General features: G+C 33.2%; 1 protein-coding gene and 1 long non-coding RNA gene across 3 annotated transcripts in view; one reads left to right on the top strand and one right to left on the bottom strand.

The window, feature by feature from the left end:
- Positions 1–18,617, top strand: part of LOC143244688 (uncharacterized) — a 68,900-nt gene that overhangs the window by 17,143 nt on the left and 33,140 nt on the right. The window lies entirely within an intron of this gene.
- Positions 7,397–18,218, bottom strand: LOC143244682 (uncharacterized). Of its 2 annotated transcripts, none has more exons than XM_076489781.1 (3): positions 18,112–18,182; positions 10,802–10,891; positions 7,397–8,374 (listed from the first exon to the last, which is right to left on the bottom strand). In XM_076489781.1, exons 2-3 carry the CDS (start codon positions 10,875–10,877, stop codon positions 7,740–7,742), a joined length of 711 nt encoding a protein of 236 aa, XP_076345896.1. In that variant the 5' UTR covers positions 10,878–10,891; positions 18,112–18,182; the 3' UTR covers positions 7,397–7,739. The 2 variants fall into 2 exon arrangements, with proteins under 2 accessions (XP_076345896.1, XP_076345895.1); XM_076489780.1 differs by having other exon boundaries at positions 7,402–8,374; positions 18,136–18,218.

Genomic DNA, 18,617 nt, shown 5'->3' on the forward strand with positions numbered 1-18,617 from the left:
ACCTTAAGTCTGGGTTCTGCTAGCTCCAAAACTATGGAGGAGTTCTCTGAAAAACGGGAAAAAACTTCAAATACAATAAGAGCTAATTAAAGAATAAGTAAAGAATGAAACACTGAATCGATTTTATTGCTAAAAATAAAACTCCCTGATTGCTTTAAAGTACTTTTGCTAATCTTATTAATTAAATAATAATACATTGAGTGTATCATTAATTGCAGAATTAAGAGTTTTGTTTTAATAGAAAACTTAGTATCATCTTGAACGTCTTATTTTCATTCACATTTTTATCATGGCAAACACATGTGCAGTATTTCATTAAATTAAAATATGTGTTTTTTTTATTTGTATAAAAACAAAGAGACCAAAACTTATTCTATAATCTATGAATGTTACATAAATGGTATATTACTTTACCAAAAACTCTATACAAAACCAATAATGCTTAATCTAGTTTCAGTGAACAAAAACCTATATTTGTTCAGGACCAGTTTTCACACAATGTGCGTGATATGTTTACACCGGTGATTTCAGTTTCTCAGGACCGTGATTTAAGTGAGTGTGTACATGTATTTTAAGTTAATACGTAAATTCATTTGAATGAGTGTTAAGTAAACCTATATTGATATGCAAACAAATTTTAAATTAACTTACAGTACTGGAAGTAATGATGGGTAAAAGGGGTATAAAAGGCAAATACTACGAAAATACCACCCACTTTATGGTATGAAAATGAATTCAAACAAAATACAGTCACATATTAGTAGTTTTCATTGTAATTAATGTTCACTTAAGGATGAAAAAGTCCCATAACACTATGTAACACAAATTTTCTTGCTGGATAGTATGTGTTATTTCTTAATTGCCTTTATTCCCTTCAAACATTACTTTTGTGATCTGGATAATGAAATTCAGATGTTAATCTATTTTCTAAGTGAAAACTGACAAATTTGCACATTTTCACTCATATAAGGTCTGAATAAAACAACAAATGAATCAAAATTTACATGTACAGTCATGTGAAAAAGTTAGGATACCCTATGAAAGCCTGTGTATTTTTGTAACATTTTTGGATATATAGATATTTAATCTCAATTTCATCAATACTGAGAGATTATAGGAATATAACTAAAAAATTAAAACTGAAGAAAAGACTTTTCAAAATCTTCTGTACGTGTAATTCTACAAAAATGCATATTCTAACTGAGGAAAAAGTTAGGACACCCTACCCCCTAATAGCTAGTGTTACCCCCTTTGGCTGAAATAACTGCAGTGAGACGCTTCTTGTAGCCATCTACCAGTCTCTAACATCGGTCTGAAGAAAGTTTGCTCCATTTCTCAGTGCAAAATTCTTTCAGCTGTGAGATGTTTGATGGGTTTCTTGCATGTACAGCCCGTTTCAAGTCACCCCACAGCATCTCAATGGGATTAAGATCTGGGTTGTGACTCAGCCATTTCAGGACTCTCCATTTCTTAGTTTTCAGTTAGTCCTTGGTGGATTTACTGGTATGCTTTGGGTAATTTTCGTGTTGCAGGGTTCAGTTCCGCTTCAGTTTTAATTTTCTTACAGATGGACTCATATGATCCTCAAGCACCCTCTGATACACGGTAGAATTCATGGTGAATTCTGTGATTGTGAGCTGTCCAGTTCCTGCTGCAGCAAAGCAGCCCCAAACCATGACACTTTCACCTCCATGCTTCACAGTTGGTATGAGGTTCTTTTCCTGGAATGCTGTATTTGGTTTACGCCAAACATGCCCTCTGTTCTGGTGTCTAACTAATTCAATTTTGGATTCATCTGTCCAAAGAACATTATTCCAGAAGTTCTGGTTTTTGTCTACATTCTCTCTGGCAAACTTCAGTCCGGCCTTGATATTTCTCTTAGAGAGCAAAGGTTTCTTCCTTGCACACCTCCCATGCAAGTTAAACTTAAATTAGTTAAAGTTAAATCTCTTTCTGATTGTAGAGGCATGCACTTTCACATCAACAGTAGCCAGAGCCTGCTGTAGGTCTGGTAATGACATGTTAGGGTGTTTTGAGACCTCTTTTAGCATCTTGCGGTCTGCTCTCGGGATGAACTTGCTTGGGCGATGAGACCTGGGCATGTTGGCAGTTGTTTCGAAAGTCCTTCACTTCTTGACTATTTTCCGGACAGCGGAATGGCTGATTTCAAAATCTTTTGGGATCTTTCTAAATCCCTTACCAGACTCAAAAGCTGCTACAATTTTCTTTTTGAAGGCCTCAGACAGCTCTTTTGCTCTCACCATGGTGATCACTCACACATCAACAGTTAGGAGCACACCAAACTAAATGTCTGAGGTTTAAATAGGGCAAGCCTCATTCAAAATGCTGAGTAACGATATTCTAATCATGTGCATCTGGTGTGATACACCTGTGTGTGAGTTGAGCCCTTTTAAGTGGGAACAAATGTGGGGGTGTTCTAACTTTTTCCTCAGTTAGAATATGCATTTTTGTAGAATTACATTTACAGAAGATCTTGAAAAATCTTTTCTTCAGTTTTAATTGTTCCGTTATATTCCTATAATATATCAGTATTGATGAAATTGAGATTAAATATCTATATATCCAAAAATGTTACAAAAATACACAGGCTTTTATAGGGTGTCCTGACTTTTTCCCATGACTATTTATACTAAAGTTATACAAAAATGTTTAGAAGTGAGTAGTTTTTCGAGATTTGCGACTGTAATGTAAATCACTTTCACGTATCAGCCCCAAAATATAGTCTCCCATCATGTTTTCGTTACACGCTATTTGGTAGCGCGTTCAAAGTCCACTCTTTCTTGGTGGAAGCGCTCGCCTTGTTCCTCTGAGTATGCTCTCATGTTCTCCTTTATCGAGATGAGCGTCAAGGTTATGGACTTTCAGGGACATCCTGCAAAAAGCCCCGAGCCACTGCAACAAAGCTGCCCCAAGCTTTTTTTCCTTTCTACTGAGCTTCTTGGGGAATTCTGTGCACTCCAGGATCTTATTTATTTGTGGTCCAACGAAGACACCAGCTTTAACCTTTCCTCAGTCAGCTTATGGAATAAGTCTCGAAGGTACTTGAAGGCTGCAGTCTCCTTATCAAGAACTGTGATAAATTGTTTCATAAGACCCAATTTTATGTGCAATGGTGGGAACAACACCTTCTAGAGGTCCAGTAGTGGCTCACATTTGACATTGTGTCTCCCTACAGAGAACTCGATCCGTTGTGGCCAGGTGCTTTCTGTTGTAATTCGCTCTGGCGTCCCTGCTGTCCCAAAGGCAAAGATAAGAGGGAAACTTGGTAAAGCTTCCTTGAAGACCCATCACGAATGCCACCATTTTGAAGTCTCCGATAACCTCCCAGCCATACTCATCATACTTCAAGGCTTCTAACAAGGTCTTGACGCTGTTGTATTCCTCTTTAAGATGCACCGAATGAGCCACGGGTAGAGACAGATACTTATTCCCGTTATGGAGCAGCACAGCTTTGAGGCTTCTGGATGAGCTATCAATGAAGAGGTGCTACTCGTTCGGGTTATAGGCAATTGCAATTGCCTCGCACAGGCCGGACACATTGTGGCAGAGGCAGAGTACATCTTGACGAGTTAAGAAGCTTGAAAAGTGTCGGTGACGCTTCCTCTGACTTGTGACTTGCACACTTTCATCTTTCAAATCCCAGTTAAAATAAGATGCTTAGGGTTTGTTTTGATCCCGACAGGCTTGCCGAAATATGCCTTGTAGACTTCACACATTTTAGCAGATGCTGTCACAGAGTACTTTTTCGCTTTTTTTGATAAATTGGCCACATATATATGAGAATGCGTCTGGAAAATGCTTGAAGCTTTTTGATGCCATATCTGATAAAATCAGATAGGTCTATATGTTCACCTAGGCAGCTAGAACTAAATTGTAGTGGTAAGTGGTGAGCCCCATGTATATGTATTACTATGGAAAGTTATAGAAAATTTTCGTAAGTTCTACAACATTCTAGAAAATCCTTGTAAGTTCTACAACCTTCTTGAAAGATCTTGAAAATTCTTGTAAGTTCGAGAAAATCCTCTATCAGCTACTCAGCACCGAATCTACCTGGAATGTTTTGGAAAATAGGGAAATTTGAAAATTTCACTACCAAGGTCACAAAAACAAAGTTTGAAGAGAAAAATAAGTCTTTTCCATTTACTTTAGGCATAAGCAAATGGGAAATAACACTTTCTGCCCAAGAACAAGAAAATGTAAATATTTTGTTACATAGCGTAATAGTTGTAAAACCTAAAAAAAAACTAATAAAACAATTGCAAAACTTAAGTGTGATGCAGGGATTGCAATATTAAAAAGTACAAAGACATAAAACCATACAAAAATCTATACATAAGTAACCAATTAGTACTGAGTCAACCTTACAATCTTATCATTATTAGCAAATGTAAGACTCGATAACATTATTTAATTTGAGTGCTTTTAAACAAATTCGAATTCATGAAACTGACAGGAATTATACATTTGGTCGTATAAAAAGTTATTTGTCAAATTGTTTGGTTATTTATTTAGTAACTTTTGAACGGTTTTTGTGTATTCATCACTACCATATTTATGCACTTATTGACACTACCATTCCAACATCATCGTTACTTTTTGCAATTTTTTATTATTTCTTTCCCTTTCTTTATAAAACAATTTCATTTAAGTAGGTTGACAAGTGAACATTTGATTAATTTTGCTAATTTATTAGCATTAAATGATGTTAATATCACATCAGTTGTGTAAGTTTCTTTAATTTTGAATTACATTGAGTGCCAGTGAAGCTAGAATAGTTCCCCAGAACGATACAAATACTCCAAAACGCTGCATTGACGTTAAGATGATATTTACAGAATTCACACTTTATAACTTCATCTCAACTCACCAAACGTGGATAAAATTGACTCCACCACATGCTAGGATTATGTTCATTAACAGGGAGGACATTATATAGGTCCAAGTTTATGATGTGTAATATCTCACGTAGAAACACAGGTGCCATTCTTTGCCCAACTGAAAATTTGAAGAAAAGCAGACTGCTTTAAAATCTATTGTTCTGCTATCTAGTGACTAGCACTGAAACTGTTATTTATAAAACATAAAATAATTCATGCTTACAAACAGAACTTTCTATTATTTAGAAGTTTTTGTTGTTATTATTTCTCTACAACAATTCGTTTGTTAGAAGAAAATAGTAATGGTACTGTTATACAATACGAGAATCACGTAATAATGGTAATTGGGTGCTCAAATAAGGCTATAACTCAATTTTAGTGGTTATTTGTAAGCATTACAGAGTAATAGATTGAATGTAGTAGCCATTTTATCTTTTGCTCATCCCTACACACGAAGTACTACTATGCTTAGTGGTAACCTGTTTCCAAGTATTCTTAAAATGCTTTTCTGTCGTACTAAAGATGTTGCGAAAACTTTACTCATTTTGTAGTTAACATTGGAGAAGAAAAAAGAAAGATTAGCTCTCTGACTCTACCTGGTTCCCAGATCTCTACTTTAGTAACACTTTGAATGATACTGGGAGTCTCATAAACTCTGAAACACTTGGTAGCAGCAATTAAGTGCTCAAATAAGGCTATAATACAACTTTATCAGTTATTTGTAAGTACCATAGAGTAATAAATTGACTGTAGCAGACATTATTTCCTTACCCAACCCTACATACTAAGCATTACTGTATTAAGTGATAAGGTAACTTATTGTTCGATATATTTTCTCAATCATAAATGGGCATATACTATTAAGTGTGTTTTCAAATGGTGGAGTTCTGAACCACAGGTTTGAATTTACATCACATCGATTATGCTTACCATTTCAATCGTGGGAGCGTAATAATGTGGCGGTAAATCCCGCTATTCAATGGTAAAGAAGTAGCTCAAGAGTTGGCGGTGGATGGTGTTGACTAGCTTATGTTTGTAAATAGATTGAAAGAGAAACTAATAATTTTGTCAAAACTGTTGAAATGTAATGAAAAGTTATGAACAGTTATGAGATTTTTTAGTTACGTATAACTTGTTTAGAAACCCAGGTATTAGATAAGTTTTGTGTACACCAATATAGAAAGTTTATAATTATTTTGTTTTCTAAGAAGTATATTTGAAGCCTACAAAAAACAATATCACTTCACTCTTCACTTAGTGGAATAAACAAACTTTAGGGCAAATTACCTACAAGTAAAAATCCCACAACACTAAGTACAGATAGTCCTTCTGCAGCATTGTGCGAAATTCAAACCAAACCAATCTTTCATGGAAGGTTTGTTTTTGTTTGTTTGTTTTTGGAATTTCGCACAAAGCTACTCGAGGGCTATCTGTGCTAGCCGTCCCTAATTTAGCAGTGTAAGTAGAGAGAAGGCAGCTAGTCATCACCACCCACCGCCAACTCTTGGGCTACTCTTTTACCAACGAATAGTGAGATCGACCGTAACATTATAACGCCCCCACGGCTGGGAGGGCGAGCATGTTTGGCGCGACGCGGGCGCGAACCCGCGACCCTCAGATTAGGAGTCGCACGCCTTACGCGCTAGGCCATGCCGGGCCCTTCATGGAAAGAATATTTACTATTAGGTATAATGGTTTCACACTTGAAAAATGAAACAAAACAATAATATTAGTTACAGTTAAGTGTTAATCTCCTAAGATAAAAATTAAATTCATTTAAGCTTCTTTCAACACATAAAATAACAGTTGACAACGTCTCTCTAAGTTTAAAATAATAATATACTTAAATACTTCTTCACAGCTACAAAAGAGCTCTTATTTTCAAATAATCTTATTATTAAATTTAGATAGGTACTTTTTCTTCCTTTTTCATATTTATAGATTCGACTGGTTTCCAATTTTAGGATAAAGATTTTTAGTTTACTTGATTTTGTTTTGAATTTCGCGAAAAGCTACACGAGGGCTATCTGCGCTAGCCGTCCCTAATTTAGCAGTGTAAGGCTAGAGGGAAGGCAGCTAGTTGTCACCACCTACTGCCAACTCTTGACCGTCACATTATAACGCCTCCATGGCTGAAAGGGCAAGCATGTTTGATGTGACGTGGTTTTAGTTTCCAACTTGAATCGTGCTTCTGCTAATTTAATATTGCAATGTGTTGCTACATAATATCTTGATTAAAATTTAAGTAAAGAGATGATGGTTTATGTTTATTGTTGTTTTCATTGCTGAAGATTACACCTAAAAGACAAAAAAGCGAATATTCGAGACCGTTTTTTTAATGTTAAAGCTTAATTATCAACAGTTTGTTTTCAAAATATTTTAATAAACCAGAAACATTTAAATTTAAATAAAAGGTATATACAGTTTTTAAGATATTACAAAATAAATTAAGCTGAATAAATTCAATACGAACACCACTATCTGAAAACGTTGCTTGAAGAAAGATTTATTTCACACTAAACTACATAGGTTTCAAACTGTTTAAATATGCAAATGCACATGACTAAAAAAGGTAATAAATATATTCCCATAAAACATTATCTTATTGATTTAAACATATTTAAAGGTTAAGTTTTTGCTTAATGTTTATTTCAGTGAATTATTTCAAACATCTATAATTAAAGGTTTAATTCATTATGATAAAAACAACAACAAATTTGTTGCAGTGCATTGCTGCAAACTCATCATAACCCAAGAACGTGTGTATTTAATTTTTAAATCCGTGCTACTTTGATGTGACTGTTCATTTCTTGTTGACATATTTGAAACACTTAATGTGTTTTACGTGAGCCATTGAGAAAGAGAGATGAAAGGCATATTGTTCATCTGAATTTGTAGTGTCTTCGTTACAAAAAAGTCCAGAGCATCTTGAAAAACTGGAAGAAAACTAAACGGGGATAAAGCAATAAAGATGTTTATTAGACTGCATGAGAAAGCATTACAGTCACTTGCTGTTATATTCGTCTGTGTGGGTCCTGCAATCTCCATCCTGAATATTGTCGAGTTTTCCTGGCATCCAAAATGTACATTTGTTTCGCTTATTATATCTAAAGAAGAGACTTGGAAGGTAATTTTTGCAGAAAGAGTTCGAAAAAAAAAGGGTCTGACACACTTGCACTTCACAGTTAGATTATTTAGACTGAGTTGGTTCCATATCAAACTTTTGTTCCCAGAGCACGACATGTATGGTGTGGCCACCCGTGTCAAGTTGTAAAAGCTATAAGCTGAGCAGTCGTTACAGGTAAACATTGCCATCTTGGTAGGAACGTTAAAACAGCAGAATGTTCCATTCGAACTGTCTGCAACTTGAGCTGAGATAAATTCTTGATATTTTATAATTAGATCTGCCATTAATGGATGGCATGAATTTTGTGGAAGAAGAGGTTGGAACACCGCCCCTGCACTCGTTTGGCTAGCTGAGAATAAAAAGCATTTGCATTTTACGAATAAAAGTAGATCTTACACATTTGGGAACAGTTTATGTTATTATATAACAGTTTTTTTCTACTTATAGTAAAATGAATGAAACATTATTTTTAAATATTGGGATTCTTTTCAGTATTTTCTTACCTACATAGAAAATAAACCATTTTTCATACAACCTATAATTTTTTGGTTTTTCATCTGTAGAAATAAACTAGGAAAACTTAAATAGTCATAGCCAATAAATGTACTATCAAGCAGAAAAGTTCAGAGACAACTTATTATAAATTGTTGAACATTCATATGTTTAAACAAAAAGAAGAAAAATGTACAAATCATTCCAAATGAATTTATTTATGAAGAATAAAAGAAAATTTCATTTTATGATATCACATTAAATTGAATTGAGAGGTTATGAAAATATGTGTACTGCAGATGGCTAAGTACGTTATATTAAAACGGTTTTGAATATACAAATCAAGTCATGTGAAACAACAGCAGATCTGAAGTCACCGTGTGTCGGCATGTATCAAAACTACATTTTTACGTTGTGTTTGGATTTCCCAGATAGTGTGATGGCACCGCAAATTGATTTCTTTAGAAAAGCACATGTAACAGCCCTTTCCGATGCAAAATATTCATATACTCAGATAAAAACACGTGCTTTAATAGCAAATTAAGAATTTTAGAACTGAGATAACTTTTATATTAAATCACATTGGAAAAACATTGAAGAAAGAGAATCGCAGTATGTCTTACCCAAACCGAAGTAAATAAAGTTCGGTGTTGTGTAGCTGGTGAGAATCCATGAACATAAAGATTAGTAGTAAAAGCCGTTCATGAGTCCCAGGCAACAGAACGCAACATATTCAATAAATGTATCTCTGTTTAGAATGGCGACACAAGATGCTTCTGTTTGTTTTGGAATTTCGCACAAAGCTACTCGAGGGCTATCTGTGCTAGCCGTCCCTAATTTAGCAGTGTAAGACTAGAGGGAAGGCAGCTAGTCATCACCACCCACCGCCAACTCTTGGGCTACTCTTTTACCAACGAAAAGTGTGATTGACCGTAACATTATAACGCCCCCACGGCTGGGAGGGCGAGCATGTTTAGCGCGACGCAGGCGCGAACCCGCGACCCTCGGATTACGAGTCGCGCGCCTTACGCGCTTGGCCATGCCGGGCCATAGATGCTTCTGCAACATACTGGTTTAACTGTAACAAACCTTGAACAGCTGGAGAAAGAATTGGATGTCCACGCTGTTCTATCTGAGGGCAAACTGGTAAAGTCGCCAGTCACAGTACCTAATGATTAATGCTCAACTCAATTATCGAAAAAAACCAATAGAAATCTATCATCTTTGTTAATTATACGACTTAGAAAAGCACACAAGGAAATGTGCTTTCAATATTAAAGTCCTAAGATGAAGGTTTTCGCAACATAAATAACATTGAAGCACAGTAAGACGCTGAGAAAGAGCATGACAAGACGTGGCGACACGGACTGTAACGACTGTAGTGAAGCACTAAAATCGTTCTATTCAACTTCTGTTGAGTGTCTTACGCCGCGCAACTTTTTAGCTACGTTTAGATAGCAATAAAACTCGTATTGTCCTGTGTTCTGAAACACAACAAAATGTCAAGTCGTCAAACAGTCTATGAATATAAGACAGTGGCACATTAGTTCATTCACATTCTAAATAATCGCAATACAAAAGTGTTCTATGTTCTAATTTATTCACTTCACTCTAATTAATTGTTTAAAGGTTTTTTAGAAGAGTACTTAAAGAATAGAAAATGAAGCTATAGCTTGGTCAAGTTATTGAGTTCTGTACTACAATCTTTATAGCACTCAGTTTCGCAATACCAAAACTACTCGGATTCCGGATGTTAAGTTGTTGTCTTGAGGTCGTGGTTCATGTTATTTAATATTTTCAATGTTTTAATTTGTCAAAAGAAAATGTGTCACTCTTAAAGCACAGTTTGCACTTCGAAGCAATCGTTATGCAATTAAGATAATAAAATAAATATTCAGTTTAACGCTACGTACATGTATTAATATTGAAATATTTCTATATAAATATGTATATTACTATATAAACAAATTTAAGTAGTTGCGTGTTTCAACAGTAGGAGCATATAAGTGTCTGGCTATCTGCTGAGTCCACCGAAGGGAATATATGTTTGGAAAACAATTTGTATGTATAGTAATAAAATCTGTTGAAACAGTTCTTTTGCATTACTATAATAACTTGTGAACATTAAAAAAAATATTTTTTAAGCAAATAAAAGGGTTTAAGTTAATATTAATTACAAAAAAAAAGTTAATGAACATAGAGAAAAAAATTAATGCAATTTAGGAAATCAGAACCAATTCCAAGGATATATTTATCAGCAACAACATCGGCTGCAAATACTTACCTACAAACATCTGACTGAGTGCAATTCCGTACAACAATAAGGACAACAATAGAATCACCAGGCTAAGAAAATTCATTTTTCAACTCTGCTCTGAAATAATATATGCCTGTTGTTACATCCTAGTTGTGATGCTTAGATTATCTTTTAAATGCAATTAAACTAGTACTTTTTGTAACTTAAGAAAATATCAGATTACACCTCATTTTTGTTTGTTATTTTTAGAACTAATGTAATATAAGCAAAATTACAGTATTTTATTTACTTTTTCCATTTAATTGTTGTGTCTACTCTAATTAGGAAACCTGTTGGTGACATAAATATATAAATAAACAAGGCACTTGAAATTATTTTAAGTAGGTAAATTAATCTATGAGACCTTTATCATCATTGTATTTGCTTTTTCTCGTGCGCCAGCAGTATGAAGCGTGAGATTTACATATAATAGATTCGATTTTATTATTCATCAAGATCTCTAACAACCTACTGTCAAATTGAAATTTCTTTTAGGAAGGATTAGAATAAATAACTTATGAGATCTTGAGCATAGTCAAATATATAAATGGAAGAGGTTTGACTTCTTCAATCCCAAACTGTAATTATATCTTAAATCGCCCAAGAGATGACGGACCTAAGGGTTTGAACTCAGAGCCATTTTATGAGCCACTCAACCGCAGCTAAAAAAACTCAAAGCAGACAAACATATTTTGACTCTAGAATTACTCTAAATATTGGCTTTTAAAACATGTTTTTTTAAAATTATAGTTGTAGAGAATATTTTCTAATTACACGACTTTGTTGTTTGTAGAATCGTTAATAATACGTGTCACACAATAAACAAAAATACTACTAATACTGCAATTAATCTAGGCATGCAAAATCACTAATTTACTGTGTATTTTGCAAAGAAAATGAGTGATTTTACTGTTTGTGTTTCGCAGCTTCTTTTCTTTCAACAGGCAGGAACATAAAAATATTTAATAAGTATTGCAATATATGGATCTCACTGGTAATCAACGTTGTGTAAAAAGAAGACAATTTTGAGTTAAGTGCTTCGCATATTTTGAAAGAAAAACATTTTTATAATGTAGTCGTTTGTTAATGTCATTACCAAAACATGAAAACAAAAAGAGTATGTAGAAACAAAAAAAAAACAACTATTATTATAATTTTGGTATGATAAATTAACTTATATATAATTTTAAAGCTGTCTTCAATTTTTACTAAATTAAAAATTATCAAGGGCAGGAAGTTTTCAGCCGACATAAGAACACACTGTACAAAGAACTTTAGCGTGAAATGAATATTAGAACGAGTAAAGGGTACGTAATTTCTTTTGAGATACATGATGTTACGAGATATTAAATGTGAAACACAAATACGACGTTTTTGGCCTGATGTAATATAAAGTATTTTTTAATTGTATCAGCAAATTAATTATCATCGTTATTGGTTGTAAGTGAATTGTTAGCATAACTTTGGCAAATATAGAGATTTTTAGTGTGTCATTAACATATGCTGTGATATCTAGATGTAAACAACGTAACAATGTGCTTAAAAGCAGTAACATTGGGTGAAGGTTATTATCCTAGAACTATTGGCACAGCTTTTAATAGAATAAAAGACAAAACCCTCCAAATGAAGTAATATAAATTAACTTAATAAAATTCATCTCATTATAAAATAATTCTGATCCAATGGTTATAAGATAGCTTTTGTTCATTAGAAAAATATTGTTAACCATTTACAAACACTTAAAGATAAAAAAGGTATTCAAAAATGGAATTATGAAATTAGTTGTAGTTGTGGAAAAAAATGCATAGCACAAATAAGAAGGAAATAAAACAATACTGAAAGAAAACCAGCATAATAAAAAAGGATAAAACCCTTTTAACCTTTTTTGAAAGAGATTTTAGTTGAGTGGATTGAGTGACAGAAATATTATCGTATTGATTGATAGCTTCTGAGATAGGAAGAAATATAGAATTGAGACAGGGAAGAGTAGAAAATCTATTAAAAATTGAAATAAGAGATAATTGGGGTAACTTAAAACAAGAGTGGGAGAATGCTAGGGAAATAATGTATTTGAAATTTGAGACCAGGGTAGAAATACAAGAAAAGTTAAGGCGAAGTTCATCTCGTGCGAGAAAATTAGTGAGTAGTGTTAGATTTGTGTGGTTAATGCAGACAAGTAGGGAGTTAAGTCTGCATAGGTGTTTGGTTAATTCATTAAAATGTTCAATTTTATTGTTCAGCTGTTTAATTATTATGCTGTTTTGTGTGCGGCAATCAGAGAAAGCGTGTCTATTCGCATGCTTGTAGATAACACTAGAGTTTAATGTGTGGTATGCGCCTGAAGACATGTGTTATTTTGTTTATAAGTTTTAAGAAATAGTCTTCATCAGTCTTACCGGATTGTTTCAGGCCCTTAGTACCAAAGTGAATTACCAGAAATCGGACATACTCGGGATTGTTTATTTCGCTGCACGGGTGGGTGTTTAAAGGACTGTGTGTCCAATAATAAAAGCTAAGTGCTCGTGTAGGTACTTGAGCATTGAATAACCTACAATGTCTATGTTAGAAAATAAAAGGTTATACTTACATGAATTGGGTTCGTGTTCCTTTTGTGGTAGTATATTCATGATGTCAGAAAAATATGTAGGTTCAAGAAGTCTTGATACAAAATGACAAAAGAAACCTTTATGGTTGTTATCATTTTGTATTAAGACTTCTTGAACCTATGTTTTTTTTTTGACATCATGTTTGTTTGTTTTTGGAATTTCGCGCAAAGCTACTCGATTGCTATCTGCGCTAGCCATCTGTAATTTAGCAGTGTAAGACTAGAGGGAAGGCAGCTAGTCATCACCATCCACCGCCAACTCTTGGTTTACTCTTTTACCAATGAATAGTGGGATTGATCTCACATTATAACGCCCCCACGGCTGAAAAGGCGAGCATTTTTGGTGCGACGGGGATGCGATCCCATCACCCTCGGATTACGAGTCGCACGCCTTAACCCACCTGGCCATGCCGGGTCTTGACATCATGAAAGCTTAACATAAAATATTGTAAAACCATATCTTCAACGGTAGCTGAATATTTTTAGGACCTCATATTGTAAATATTTTAAATACCGGAAAATTCAAAATATTAAGAAATGCACAACAATAAAAATTAATTTAAAATAAATTATTTAGATAATATTGAATAATTTTTGTGTAAATATTGATGATGTACCAAATAACGTTTGTGTTAAGTATTTCCGTATTTACCTACCCACCTCATCTTCTTAGTTCCCATCCTTTCCTGATTCTTTTTTTAAATATAAATTTATGGATATAAAGGTTATAGTTTACTATAAGCTAAGCTAACATAGTATTCATAAATCTTAACGGTGGTAACAGTATTATCGAAACTAGTGATCCCAATATTAGTTATTTCAGCCACCTTGATTAAAGTACTTTTGACGACATTTCGTGTTAAAAGTAATAATACATATTAGGTGTACCTTACTATCTAAGCTATGGCAAGATGACATTCTTATTTTTGACTTTTAAGGTCATTTCCAGGATTATAATATTCAAATAGAATAATATAAATGTGATTTGAGTTTTTTAAAGGGAAATGTGTTTAAGTGAGAATGTTCCACATGAAGTTTCATGAAGCGTATAAATGCTCACATATTAACCAGTTTAATCAATAAACATATCACGCTGAATTGATTAAAACAGTAAATATGTTTGTTTTTTTTGTTTTTTTGTATAGCAAAGCCACATCGGGTTATCTGCTGAACCCACCGAGAGGAATCGACCCTTTGATTTTAGCGTTGCAAATCTGTAGACTTACCGCTGTACCAGTGGGGGACAAAACAGTAAATAACTGTTGTTTGTTCAAAACTACTTTAGAACTACCTATGAGCTTGGTATGGCCAGGTGGTGCTCAAATTGCACTCTGCAGATAGCGGGTTCGAGTTCCCCGTCCCTCTAAATATGTTTGCCTTTACATATTTACCACTAGTCTTTGGTAAAAGAGTAGCCTAAGAGTTGGCTGTGAAAAATGATGATTAGCTACCTTTCTTCTAGTCTTATACTGCTTAATTAATGAAGGTTTACGCGAAATTTCAAGCACACCAAACCAAGACTGTTTATGCTAGCCGTCCATAACCTTGTAGTAATAGGCCAAGGCAGTTAGCAACATCACTCATTGCTAACTGTTTTAATAGAATAGTGGGATTTGACGGTCACTTATAACACATCAAAGTTCAAAAGTGAGGGGACTACCTCTGTCTTTAGTATAAAAGTCTTTAATCGATTTCAACCGAGTAAATTTAATTTCATAATCAAATCAAATATTTCACTTTGTGGTCAGCTAAATTCACTGTGTTTCTTTTATGTAAAAATTAAATACATTAATATTACACGAAATTTCATATGTAATGAATAGATGTCTGTGATGTTCAAAAGAAGTGAATATGTATTAAGAAATGTGTATAACTTATGTGGTTAACTTTCTGTTGGAAAACTTTCGATTATTTACTAAAGTTGTAGAAGATTCTTAAGTGTAAGAATTAACAATATATTTGTGTGCGTAAATACTGATGTATAGTTTGTATTGTTGCGTCAACTGAAGTCTCAAGCAATTTTCCTCCAGCCTTAAATTTGACTAATGAGACCCATCAAGAGACGGTATATTTTAATGGTTTGCTACAGTTGGTATACTATAAATCTCGAAAGTTATAATTGTGATTAACGCTTATTAATCGAGAACTTCAGATATTTTATCAGGAATGTTTATTGATATTGAATATTACAAACCTGTTAACTTCAGCAGATTTACATTGGACATTACTATTTTTACAAAGACATTATATAACTTCAGCAGTGAAAATCTCAACATGTGGACAGCGAAGAGTGAAGAAAGCAGAGCTAGTTAGCTCTCTGTTAAGTGAATTGTATCTACATAAACAGGAAATTAATTCGTTCGTCTTTAAACCCTCGATAAGATATCAAATAGAATACTCAATATTGTTTGCAAAACTTTTGTATATAGATCATTATTTGTAATAAACGTTATTGTAAATTGTATTACTATTTGTTCATTAAATTACATTTGTACTAAAAAAGAAGCCGTGTATATCATTCTTGCTGACAAGTATCGTAAATTAGATACATATCGACATCTATATAACTTTTAAATCTAAAATATATTTTTATTCAGTTTTATGGACTTTAAAATTGTAATGAGCAATATTATTTTACCAATAAAACATAAGTAATAGTTTTATTTCAGGAGTAAAAGATTCAGTTGTTTTGTTTGCTTGTTAAGTTGCTACGTTACACTATTAAAAAAAATGACTTAGAGAAATTAGAGCGTGTGTGTGTTTTCTTATAAGAAAGCCACATAGCTGTCTGCTGCATACGCCGAGGAAAGTCGAATCGTTAATTTTAGCGTTGTAAATCCGAAAACTTACCGGGGTACTACAGAAATAAAACCAATGATTTTATTAAATCTTATTTTGTCACATCTCGCAAATGTTGCAGTATTAAGAACTAACAAGAACTATGAAATTTTGAAAACAGTTGTTTCAGATAGTTTTGCTAATGAAAATCATTTGTTGACAACTAAATATATTGTCGTAGATATTTTTCAAGTAGGGTTTTGCATTGTTGTAGGTTAGTACATGAAGATGTGTTTATTTTAAAAAGCATTTACTCATTTTAGCTTGCCTTTGGATAAAATACCATATTTCTTGCTTGTTTGGAGAGGGACATGAAGCAGTTGCTGTTTTCAGCATGATAGCATGCCATAGCTTTTATTACCTGTATATGCAGGGGAGAATTTAGTGGGTATGGTGGGAAAGTATGTAATATCCAATCTGCAAATGTTTTGAACAGAAGTTACATATACAAAAATCAAATGTTGTACAACATTATGTTACAAAAAATATGATATGAATATCGCACTTATGAAGATGACTGTAAAACAACAAATTTTTTATAGGACATTAATTTTACCTTATTGACTAATTAGCTGTTTCAGCGTATTAGTATGAACCATTTTTATCAAAGCATGTGAGCCAGTAAGTTAAACTATTTGCACAAATACATTTATGATAAAGATTAGGTATATACATAATGTTGATAATGCTATTTTGAGGGGGAAAAAGTGCGTTTTTTGTTCTTATTTTGCTTATATAGCAAGACAAAGCAAAATATTTATCACTCTTTCATATATGTTGTTGGTCTTCTAATTATAGTAAAGTTAGTTTTTTCTGGAAGTTATCACAAACAAGTGAAACTTCCAGAACGTTAGTGATTCGACTTCTGCTGATATCTATCACATTTAATTTGATTTTAAAGGGCAAAAGTGAGAATGTCACCTATCTGAATCTTAATACTTAATCCTTTTATAGACGAGTGGGCGACTGCTTTTATTAAGGAATGCGACCAAAACATTTTATTTCCGATGTGGCTAGTAAACTATAATGACTTCTGGTGGTTAAAATGTAAGCTTGAGAGCATATAAATGGGATGGCCAGAGCAAAAATAACCTATGTGCAACTGCGCTTAACAACAACAAAGGCAAATAAACCTCCTATAATAAACATCCTAATATTCGGTAGTATCAGAAAATTTTTTTTTCCATTTTTTGCTTTAAATTAAAGAACACATTTTCGTATTGACAGTTAAATCAAAGAGGTATTTTTGGACAGCTTAATAAATTCGATGTTCTGTTAAAGATATAATCTAAACAGATTTTATAAGCTTTACGATCTAAATACAAAAACATATAACAATTAAACTCTTATTTGGGGGAAATGTTAAATCGTTAACTTAATCAAGGGATTTGTTATACTTTCAAAGATTTATCAAAAGAATATCTGTTGATGGCAATCTACATAGAGTTTAAAATATCCAGAAAATAGCTACAATGGAATAGAAAAAATATGAAATAAAACAACTTTTCGCCACTGTTAACGTGGCATCCGGCCTGATGACGTCACGTTAAGAGTGACGAAATGTTGTTTCATATGATATTATTTCCATCCTATATTAGCAAGTTCTGAATTTTTAAAATTTTGAAATGTGTGAGATACCTCCAGTATCGATACAGAGAGTTTTATTGTATTATGTTAAATATCGAATCTAAAAGATATACTCTTCTAAATATTATCTTAAAAGTGAGATATAATCTTGACAAATTGAGCTATCGAATAGGTAATAATTTTAAAGGTCTAATCAACATGGTATCTTACAAAGCCAAAGACACATTCAAAATCTATTTTAGTTCAGACTATCGTAATGCATACTTACATTACAGAAATATATTTTACTTACTCTCTTGTACGATGCTGATTGAAATGGTAGGTTATGTGTTCTCACGCTTAGTTTCAAGAACGTAAATCCAATATATATATCAAAGTATTATAAAAATAAGAAAGATTTATAAAAACACAAATACAGGTAAATTTCCCTACCTGTTTCTTTAATGTTGTTGCTTAAAGTTTGTTCTTGTCATCAAATGAATAATGTGGTTCCTGTTGCAATGAGAGGCTGTGTATTCTCAGGTGCAGGATATTTGCGTTGTATGATACTAAGCTTTAATTCAAACATTATTTGTGGCATTACGTTATAAATTACAGGAAATATTAAATAGACCCGAAGCCTTCTAATGCTTTTACACATAAAATGTTACGAATGAAAGTAAAATAAGTTAAGTATTTGATATTTATAGTAAAGTATATGTTTGCATGATAGAAGTGAATTGAAAAAAAAAGTCATTTTATTACATATCAAATAGAAAAGGTATTTTTATTGGA

The sequence above is a fragment of the Tachypleus tridentatus genome, chromosome 2 (assembly GCF_004210375.1).
Source record: "Tachypleus tridentatus isolate NWPU-2018 chromosome 2, ASM421037v1, whole genome shotgun sequence".
Taxonomy (NCBI): Eukaryota; Metazoa; Arthropoda; class Merostomata; order Xiphosura; family Limulidae; genus Tachypleus; species Tachypleus tridentatus.